The sequence below is a fragment of the Convolutriloba macropyga genome, chromosome 1 (genome assembly GCF_964194025.1).
Source record: "Convolutriloba macropyga chromosome 1, txConMacr16.3, whole genome shotgun sequence".
Classification (NCBI taxonomy): Eukaryota; Metazoa; Xenacoelomorpha; order Acoela; family Convolutidae; genus Convolutriloba; species Convolutriloba macropyga.
Genome location: NC_134468.1, coordinates 17,053,355 through 17,064,156, shown reverse-complemented (window position 1 = coordinate 17,064,156; position 10,802 = coordinate 17,053,355). Strand labels below are relative to the sequence as shown.

Here is a 10,802-nt window from a genome sequence, read left to right as displayed (position 1 = left end):
TGAATTTTACAGATTAGTGAAAGAAATTTTCGTCTTTTTTTAAAAATTTTTCAGCAGTTTCAATCATCTTCTCTCCAATTCATTGTCCCTGTTGAAATCTCATGACCCAATAGACCTTTTTGTAGCAATTTTAACATTAGATACAGCAACATAACTAGATAATTTCAATCTAATTTCTATCTTTCCAACTAAGCTTTCTGCCTCGAAGTTATAGTGAATGATAAAATTGTACCCTGGGCTCTCTAAATTAATCAACTGTCCAAAAAATCACCATGTGCATTCATATTAACGGAATTAAAAGTTATGTACATATGGAAATTAATATCAGTAAATGCGGCACATTGACAATTTTGATTTATAAGCTCAATTGGAACCAAGTTTGCATACGTCTCCATAATTCTTGAAATGAAATCAAATCGGATAACTAAGTCAATATAACTGATCTGCTTTCTTTACCCAGTGAATACTTTTTGTTTTGTCGAACAAATATTTCACCGTCATTCAACGCAAAAAATATGCAAGACAAGCGGTGAATGCAGAAAACTTTGTAAGATAAGCGGTGAATGCGATGAAATAACATAAATCACTCGGTGAATGGGTTGAATAAAAATTATTGCCTGGTAGCAGTGAAATTGCATAATTTCACCGCTGAATTTAGCGGTAAAATTACATAAATTCACCACTTAAAAAAATGTCAAAACGATGTTTGATTAGGGGGTAAATTTAGAGGGGTAAAACGATGTAAGGTAAGGGGGTAATGGGGAGTAAGGGAGGACTAGATCGATTTCATCTTAGGAAGTAAAGCGGTGAACTTACAAAAAAAATCAATTTTTTTTCACCGCTAAAAATCGAATATCTTACAAAAATTCAACACGCATGTTTTACTGGAAGTAGAGTGGAATTTTTTCCGTTTGCACCCCCCCCCCCCTAGACGCACGTGCCATATTTATACATATTGATTTACAAGGCAATGGCACGTGCTCTTTAACTGGGGGTGCATAACGTACAGGGGGCTCAAAGGAAAAATATCACTATTTAAATTGAAAACAAATATCCAAGAATTTATTGAGAGGTTGCGCAGTGGAAGAAGAAGTGGCTGCCACACAGGAAGTGAGAGGTTCGTACCCGTGTAAGGCCGGTACTTTTTAGTGAGCGGTGCAAATACATATTTTAGCGGTGAATTGTGGTGATTTTTTGTTAGTTCACCGCTCACTCTAGAAAAATCCAAAAAGTAATGAGAAAGATCCGAAAATTATAGTTTTTATTTCGTAAAAATCGGTAAAACTAACTTACTTTTGATGTTCACTTACTTTTGATCAATGGTCGTAGTTTGGGTTAAAGAAACTTCTGGATTTTTTCCGTTTGTGCCCCCCCCAGTACAAAAATATGGCACATGCGTCTGGGGGTTGCAAATAATATGCGCCCACAAAGCTGGGGGGGGGGGCGCAAACGGAAAAGATCCAAACTTTTAATTAAATGTTGCCAAAGTTTAGGTAAAATCTAAATCGTAACGAAGGAAACTAAGAACATGGGAGCTGACAGTGGACGTGGACGTGGTTGTTTATTCACAGCTGTTGGGCTAGCATGTTGTGCGGTAGCTCTTTGTTTCCTATTCTTAGCATTTGCCCAATACGCCGACGAGTGCTCATTAAATGACGGTTTGTCTCCAGTGGAAAACGGCATCTACATCTACAACAAGTTTTTCCTGGACCTGGGCGGTCTTATCATAAAGGGAAAACAAATCAGTTCTGATGAATTCAAAGCTGCCTTAGCTCTTCATATCATATCTTGCTTGCTACTCGTGTCATGTGTACTTTTGTGGTCTATAATAGCATGGACCAAAACGTACAGCGGGAAAAGTTTGCTCAAGATGGTCAATGTCATTCTAAGCGTTATTGCGCTTTTGGCGGTGCTTATAGCTGCCAGTTTGATCACGCATATTTTTGTCGGTCACCGATGTAATGAGGGCGACGAATATGGAATCGTAATACCGAGTGAAAATGAAACCATGAACAAGTACTTCAAGGACAATTATGATAAGTTGAAAGATGTTCATGTTGGTAGATCATGCCCTGTTTGCTACTATGACCGACATTCAGAGCATGGATCAAAATGGAAAAACAAATACTATGATAGAAGAAGAGATTACATGGGAGGAGACTCAGAGTCCGAAGAAGAAGAAACCCGTAACAGAACAACTAATCTCATACACGAAGCATACCCTATCCTGTTATGGTCTTCTCTACTCACGTTTTGTGTTCCCTTAGCAATGGCACTTGTAATTGCAATTTGCCCCCCAATGGACGAAGAGCAAATAGGACAATACCAACAACAGCAGAGTCCCCAAACTCACGGTTATCCCGTACAGACGGATTAATTTTTATTAGCCGCAAAGCGATAGCGAGGCTATTATGGATCTCATCGTAGTTTTTACCACCCAGAAAATTGAATTTTACTCGGGCGTTGATTTTGCGAGCCAAAGTGAGTTTACTATTCGAACGTTAGTAATGTAGACCTTCTGGTTTTTTAAATCTATCAAGTGTCAGTGAAACAACATCTTCAGTATAAAAATAAAATGTTTAGGTCTAGCCTCCGAATAAACTTAAAAGTAGAGGAGAGAGCGAAAAGAATGGTAATTTTTGTTCATGCGATTTTTTTGAGAGAAAGAGTGAGAAAAGTAGATGTGAACAAACTTTCGGAGGTCATTAGGTGGCCAAGCAGCTCCCAGGTCTAGGTACATACTTATGAAAAGACAATGCTCAACCCAACTGTACTATGAAAAGACAATACTCACTCATTTGAGCTATGAAAGGATTTCAGCTGGACTTTAAATCATTCTGGACTTTAGCTCAACTCAGATTTTTCGCAAAAGACTTTATCTGGACCCAAATTTTTACAAAAGATTTTAGCTCGACCCAATATTTGGGCTGGACTTAAGCTCGACACAATGTTTGAAAACAAAGTCAAGTTGGGTCTTTCCCATTATAGCCCCCCCCCCCCCTCCATGAAAATATAGCCCCGCCATTATGGTATAATTACCATGATTGAGGGGGGCTATAGGTTATCTGACCACTAAGCTGGGGGGGGGGGGTAAAATGGGAAAGACCCGTCGAGTTAAAGTCTTTTCATGGGTCCCTCATTGGTCTTTTCATAAGACTGCTTTTTGCCATTAAAATTGTTCGTGCAATATTGCATATAATGTAGTGATTGTGTATGCTCCTTCATTTTTTACGATTTAGAAGAAACAGTAATCCCTCAAAAACCTGCACTATTTTAAAAAAAGATGGTTCACAATTTTGGAGGGGAAGACAAACTGAATAACGCCGAAATTTTGTCATGGCTAATGGGACTACTGCCAATACACTTAAGCTAGCTCGTTTCATTGAATCAAGTAATGTGGTAATACACTCGAGCTGCCGTAACTCTTTATCTTCAGATTTGACAAAAATCTTTTGGCAGTTTTCCAACTGTTTCCTAAGTTGGACTGCTCTGGTGCAAAGCTACTTAGTCTTGCTCCGGCTCTGCTTCTGCATGTACAGAAGCACAAAAAATTGAAAAATTTCGGATTTTGAAAAAAACAGACTTTTTAAAAAACTAATGATTTAAGCTCGACCCATGAAAAGATATTAGCTCGACTTTAACTAGGAAGCTCGACCGTGTAATTATAGTCAATATTGTGCCCCCCTACTAGGGGGGCACAAGTCTTTTCATAAGTCGAGGCCTAGGCCAGGGCTCTCTTAAAGTCTTACGCTGTGCTAGTCTCTATAAATATGCGATTTACTGAAACGAATGAGGAGACATTCTTGGTGTCGAGGGCGGTCCCTAATCTAAAGAGTATGACCCCCTCAATCACCTGCCTCAGCTACCCTACTCTCATTTCTCATTTACCACCTCACAATTCACGCACTTACCGCTCCCCCGTTCACCCTCCTTCTTTTGGCGATTTAGACTTCCCGTCCCCAGTTCCCTTTCCCCCTTATATCATTCAATCCCTAAACCCGTACGCTTAATCCACGGAGACCTCCTGAACACTCAGCCAACCCCGAATGCTAGCAACCCTACCAAAGCCAACTGCTCACTGGTCGTTTGACAATTCACACGAGTTTGTCGGTTATGTTCATGATGCTACCAGTTTTGTTTCTGATAGATTTTCTCGAATGATCAATTCACTTTTCGTTGTCGCAAAGGTGATAAATAGGTAGGGACTGGAGGGCATTAAGTACCTGAGCAGTTCTCTTAGAGCTTTGCATCAAGTCATTTATTCTGCAAATCATAGAAGGAATAAAATCATGGTGTATAGGGCAGGTTTTTTGGCCGTTTGGAACCTTCACTTCACTCCCAACCCCAACTCCATCCCAAGCCATCTCATTCCACCCTTAATTTCGTAAGCTCGACCCCCTTGAGAAATCCCACACTGCTGAACCCTCTCCTTCCAATCGGATCAAAACCCTACCACCACCACCACCACCACCATCTGCGCCGTACACCACCATGCCTAACGGTCTCGGGTTGATTGAAATCTTCTAGCTAAGTATTTTAAGACCTGTCAAAAGTAATAGGAACAATTAAAAGTCTTTTAACAAATCATTTTGATGGATATGGATGACAATTTAGGCAGGAAAATTTGTTAAAGTTGAAATGGGAATAGGAAGGAAAGAAAGAAACTGTTTTGCTGCGGGAACTTTTTCTGTTCTTATCTTAAGTAGAGTGAGAAAACTGTGTTCAAATAAAAACGGCGTTCTTGATAAGGATATTTCTGATTACGTGATGCAATTTTGACTTTTTTTTCATTTTGATCGTTTGGTTATCTAGAAAAGTTTTCTGGAATTATTTCTAGCCGTTCCCAGGTTCCCCGGCCTAGTAACTTTTAGTGAAAATTGTATTGCTATTTTCTTAAATTCAAAGAATTTGAATTGTATAGGGCGCTTTTTTCTAAAGAACAATTCAGAATTTTTCAAGAATTTGATGTCAAAGTAGAGTAATAATTTCAGTCACGCGAAAACATTCAAGCAAAGAAATGGGTAGTTTTTTTGGCGTTAAAGTTTTTTACTCTAAGTTTCAGGTGGAGTGAAAAAACGATTTTGTGCAAAGCATCGTTTTCTTGCCAGTGGTTATTTTCTTCACATGCGGCAAATTACCTCTGGTTTCTACTTTTTCGATTCCTTTGATTGGATTTCTTCTTAATAGATTTAAGAGAAACCATTCCTAGCCATTTCTAGCTCTAGTTTGCTTTGTATAGTCAACAAAATTTTTTAAATTGTATGTCAGAACTTGTCCTGCTATGTTTTTTTTAACTCGTTTTCAATTCTTTTCCATTCTTTTCCATTTGTACAACCAATAAAAATCCTCGTTTTCAATGACTATTACCTTTAAGCATTTATCTTAGGGCACTTGATATCATTTGTTAAATTTTGCGACAATTTTTAGGTACAGTTAGTCATGAGTTTTTGACTTAATTCACTTTAAAACACAACGCTTTGGCTCATTTGATGAAGTTCAACATTTTGAAAACAATTACTTCATCTAAACTTTGCTACAAATTTATGTGCTCTAATACTTGCATTTACGCTTGAAAATTTATAGCCTTAGCAATTCTGAAAAAACCATTTGAGCTAATTTTTTTCCTTTTTCTTTGCTAGCCTTGATTTCAATGAAAATCAAGATGTTGTACTGTGGCTACATCGTACAATTTGTGATCAAATTCTCAGTTAACCTTGCCAGCAACTACTGACCCCTAAGTAGCACAATTTTAAGCGTTTTTGCCAAATTTGTTGAGCACGAGTTGGTTTTTAGCGAAAAGACGTGGTTTTAATCTGCCACGCAGTATGGTTTCCGCAGACTAATATTATATATTTTGATTATTTCATAGCGTCACTATATAGCAAAATGAATTGATATTTTTCAACACCCATCTTTGCAGGCAAGTTTCAGCGTGATCAGCATTGAAGTTGTTTGATTAATTTTTTTGTATAAGGTATTCAACCCAGCGCCCACCCACAGCAGTCCTCACAAAAGAGTCAAAATGAGAGACGGGATCAGAAGAGTGTGGTTGACAATCGGAAAGAGTCCAAAATGACAACAGGAAAACAAACAGTTGATAGTGGCTGGTCAAGAAACAACACAGTGCCTGCCCAAACTTCCAACAATACAGAAAAGATGGAAAATACCTCTGCTAACGCGGGAGAGTGTCTCATCAATATCAGCCGATAGTATGAAAATTGTATGAATAGTATGAATTTTTGCATTCTTTATTATGAAAATTGCCTGTATCGTGGGATGGTTTTACTTCGACAAAAAGTTTCAACGTTTTTTCTTTTGTATCGCCATATTTGCCCGTTTTTCAAAATAGGAAATTACTGGTATCTTTTTTTAAGAATGAGAAACTTTAAAAATTTGGTTCTAAACCCAGAAATGAAGCGAATCCTAATTAAGCTTCTTTTCAACCGATCGTCCAAAGTTGCCGATGTCCTGAATTTTGTAGACTGAAAGTTGCACATTACCATAAATTCATGTTGCCGACGTCCAATTTTATGAGCGTTCAAGCTGTCTATATCTGACTATCGAGCTTTCAAAGACACCGATGCCCAGATAATCGAGCTTTCAAAGTTGTCAATAGCGAGATTTTTTTGTTCAAAGTTACCGGTGCTCAAAAATTCAAGCGTTCAAAGTTGCCGAAGTCCAGAACTACGTGCGTTCGAACGTGTCCATGTCCAGAACTTTGAGCGTTCAAAGTTGCCGATGTTCGAAATTTCGTGCGTTCAATGTTGCCTGTTTCCAGAGTTTCGTGAGTTCAAAATTGCAGATATCCAGGGTATCGTGTGGTTACTATAGCCAAAGCGCAGAATTTTGTCAAAAGTGCCATTGTCTAGAATTTCGATCATCCAATATTGCCGATGTCAAAATTTCTGCGCGTTCAAACTTGGAAAAGTCTGGACCTCATAACTGTCAAAGTTTCTGATGTCGAGAATTTTCGCTCATAAATTTTTCCATTTCCAGAACTACGTGCCTTCAAAATTGCACTTTTCCAAAATTTTAGGCGTTCAAAGTTGCCAATTTCCAGACTTCCGGGCACGTAATTCAACCGATGTCCGGAGTTTTGTGCAATTAAAGTTATGTATGTTCAGAGTTTCGTTCGTTCTAAGTTGCCGGTGTCCAAAATTACGTACGTTGGAACCTGCCAATGTCCAGAGCTATCGAAGTTGCCGATATGCAAAATTTTGTGCGTCCAAACTTGCCAATGTCCAGCATTTCGTGCGTTCAAAGATTTGGTTGTCCACCTTTTCCTTCATTCAAAATAGTGGATGTCGAGAATTTCGTTTGTTCAAAGCTATGGGTGTCTAGAATTTTATCCGTATTAAGTTGCCAATATCCAGATTTTTATGAGATCGAAGTTGCCAATGTCCAGAGTTCTGAGCATTCAAAGATGCCGATGTTCGGAGGTAGTTTTGTGCGTTCAAACTTATCGATGTTCAGTATTTTGAGTTTTCAAAGTTGCCGATGTGCAGCATTTCGAGCAATCAAACCTGCCGATGTTCAGAGGAGGCTTTGGTTAGTTCAAAATTGCCAATGTCCAGAATTTTGAGCGTCCAATGCATTCAATGCTTAGAATTTTTTTATTATAGCTGCGAAGCTGTAAGCTGAGCGTAGCTATATTGCGGTGCTCTTGGTTTTTTACAATTCAAAGAATTTGAATTGTATTGGGGCGCTGTCTTTTTTTAAAGATCTGTTCACACATTTTCATGATTTTTGAAGTCAAATTGGAGAAGTGATTTTGGTCACGCCGAAACAGGAAGTGGAGCGAAAAAGCGAGTGGTTTCGCGGCGTGAAATTTTTTCGCTCTAAATTTAAAGTAGAGTGAGAAAATGGTGTTTGAACAAAAATTCGTTTTCTCGCTAGTGAATTTTTGTTCACATGCGGCAATTTCACTTTGATTTTTACAGTGTTTTCGATTTTTTTGGATCGGACTTTTTTCGAAATGGTTTTCCCAATCCTTTCATAGTCCGTTCTTGGTCTAGTTTTCTGTTTAGTCAATGAAAATTCTTTGAATTGTGTGTCAGGACTTGTCCTGCTATGTTTTTTGTTTCGTCGTCTGACGCTCTTTTTTCGTTTTACATTTGTTCAAACAGCAAAGCTGAAAAAGTCAAATCTTCTGAATGACTTCTTCCTCTCACTAACGGCATTTGCGCGCGTGACGTCATTTCTCACTCGCTTTAGCAAAAGTTTTTAGGTTATTTGCGTGATTAGATTTTGATCATACGTGACTTACCTTACTCAATAAAATGACTTTTGCACTTTAGAACTTAGGTTTAATTTGAATTTGTTTAAGGTCAAAGGAACTCATATGTGCAGTAAAGGTCCCTAATAAGAGGCTTCTGCGGAATGAATTTTAACAAGCATTATTGATTTATCGCTGAATGTTTTTTAGCCTAGTTTTTTGAGCGGCGTCGATTTTTTTTTCAATTTAGATCTGTATCTGTTTCTATCTCTATTTTATGGCATGCAGGTCTATTCTTTCGCAGCTATTCCGGCAATCTGCCGGCTATGTTTCAAAATTGCCAATTTCCAGATTTTCACGCGTCAAAAGTTTCTGAGATCCAGATTTTTTTTTGCGTTCAAAGTTTCCAATGTCCAGAAATGCGATTGTCTGGCTCTGTTGTCAGACTCCGCAAGGCTGAACGCACGGCCCTCCGATCGTGCGACTTTTTTTCGTTTCGGCATCTCGATTTTTGATCCCGTGTAGTAAATTGTTATTTTAACCAATATCTTCTTGACTTCGCCTCACATAAAAAATTATCTGTAAAATTCATAAATCTTAAAAAAAACTAGCACTTGTGAAAGCAATTTTTTCGTTTGGGGGATAAGGTGGTTTTTTTTTTTTTTGGGGGGGGGGAATAATTGTAAACAATTTAACAAAGAAGCCTGAATTGCGGTTACGTAACGTAATTAACTTTCCCACTCAAAATTGAAGGCTCAGGAGGCGCATCAGCCAATGAGGGAGGAGGAGGAGAAGAAGAAGGAACCAATGAGAACAAGCGACAACGGAGCAGAAGCAGAGTGAGGAAGAGCACAAAAGCGAGTGACCACCAAACAGCTTCAACTAAACAGAACCAGCCACCTCCCTCTGATAATGATAATAAGAAACTAGACTGAAATGTATAAAATAACGCTCTCGAAAAATAGCAATGACCAGGCTGTAACTGAACAAAAAATAATATCTTTGATAAAAAGAATTGATACGCTTTGAAGAACTGCCGATTAAACGGGACTACACACGGAACGAACCAAAACCGACAATGAACTGAAAATAAACGAAGCGGTGTGAACAAAGACAATTTAATTTTTGGCACATGCTTTGACAATCACTGACCAATCTTACAGTCGATATCAGCACTGAACCAGGCAAAATTACATTATAACATTTCCACTGTGAATGGTTTTGTTCATGTCACTTTTTAGACATCACAGGGTTTTTGGTAGATTAGTTCGATATGGCTCACCATGAAATAGAGTCTTCTGTATTTTTAATTGCTCTCAAACGAAGTTTGTAGCAATTATATTAGTCCTGTCGGTCTTTTTTTTATGCGATTGTTCGCTTGACCGATTTTTCGTCTGAAGCTTTTGACTTTTTGTCCTCAAAAACGGGATAAGCAGGTAGCGCCCAGTGGGCATTAAGTGATCTTAGAGCCTTTCAGCTCGGTTTCAGCTCAAACTGTTTTGGAGACTCATACTTATACTTATGGTTCGAAGGGCTGTTCTTAGAGATTGAAGACGACCCCACTGTTGACCCCCCCCCTACTGCCCCACCCCCCACGCTCTTTTGCCCCCCACCCCAGTTTTGTCCCCCCCAATCAGCTCCGGGTGCACCCCCCCCCCCTTCCCGTGGCTAGCTACGGACGAACAACCGCTTGCTAAAAACGCAAATTTAGACTATTTTGCAATTTTTTCAAAATTTTTGAAAATTTTTGACATTTTTTGGTTTTTATTAGCCCTAGGTGTCAACGAACCTCATCTAGGGTTTGATAATGGGTTACTGCATTGTTTCTAGTGGTAATGGAATGGTTTCATTTTTTTAACGTCACGAATTTCAGCAATTTTTTGACAAAACGTGCAATTTTTTTCAAATTTTTTGGACATTTTTTTCTTTATTCAGGTCTTTCCAGACCCAGGGGCCAGAAAATATCCTATGATTGGGTTTAATAATAAGTTACTGACAAATTTTAGATGGTAGTAGAATAGTTTTTCAATTTTTTAATGTAAGAAATTTTAGCAATTTTATGATAAAACTTGCTTTTTTTCAAGTTTTTTTTTGAAACTTTTTGTTGTTTTTTAGATTTCTTCAGCCTTAAGAGCCAGGGCATCTCCTCTAGGGTTTGAAAATAGGTTACCCAGTAATTTCTAGATCAAATGGAATGTCTTGCAATATTTTAACATCACTAAATTTAGCAGGTTTCTGATTTTTTTTTGCCATTTTTTCCAATTTTGTAACATTTATAGTCATTATTCAGTTTTTTTGAGCTTCAAGTGTCGTGAAAGCCTCCGTTAGGGTTTGATAATAAGTTGCTGGAAAATTTTTGTTGGTCATGGATTAATTTTCAACTTTTTAATATCACAAATTTTAGCAACCTTTTTTTATCAACTTGCAATTTTTTTGAAAATTTTCTTAATTTTTTTTGTGATTTTTTAGGTTTCTCTAGCCTCAAGGGCCGCGGAACTTCCTCTATGGTTTGACAATATGTTACTGCATAATTTATAGATGTAATGGAAAATTTTTCAAGATTTTAATATCACAAAATTAAGCAATT

The 10,802-nt window shown here is 38.0% G+C and overlaps 1 protein-coding gene across 9 annotated transcripts; it reads left to right on the top strand.

Moving 5' to 3' along the window:
• The first annotated feature begins 315 nt into the window (after nucleotides 1-315).
• On the top strand, nucleotides 316-9,351 carry LOC142346107 (uncharacterized). 9 transcript variants are annotated; one of them, XM_075398628.1, is made up of 4 exons: nucleotides 316-428; nucleotides 1,494-2,354; nucleotides 5,975-6,182; nucleotides 8,970-9,351. In XM_075398628.1, exons 2-4 carry the CDS (start codon nucleotides 1,529-1,531, stop codon nucleotides 9,148-9,150), a joined length of 1,215 nt encoding a protein of 404 aa, XP_075254743.1. In that variant the 5' UTR covers nucleotides 316-428; nucleotides 1,494-1,528; the 3' UTR covers nucleotides 9,151-9,351. The 9 variants fall into 9 exon arrangements, with proteins under 9 accessions (XP_075254743.1, XP_075254749.1, XP_075254737.1 ...); XM_075398634.1 differs by having other exon boundaries at nucleotides 327-428; nucleotides 1,489-2,354; XM_075398622.1 differs by having other exon boundaries at nucleotides 327-459.
• Nucleotides 9,352-10,802: the final 1,451 nt, after the last annotated feature.

Bases quoted from the DNA above. Each gene is read 5' to 3' on its own strand.
- LOC142346107 (XM_075398628.1), top strand. From the start codon at position 1,529: ATGGGAGCTGACAGTGGACGTGGACGTGGTTGTTTATTCACAGCTGTT. The intron at 2,355-5,974 runs GTTATCCCGTAC...TTTTTGTATAAG, and splicing joins GCAGAGTCCCCAAACTCACG to GTATTCAACCCAGCGCCCAC. The intron at 6,183-8,969 runs AGAGTGTCTCAT...CAAAATTGAAGG, and splicing joins AATACCTCTGCTAACGCGGG to CTCAGGAGGCGCATCAGCCA.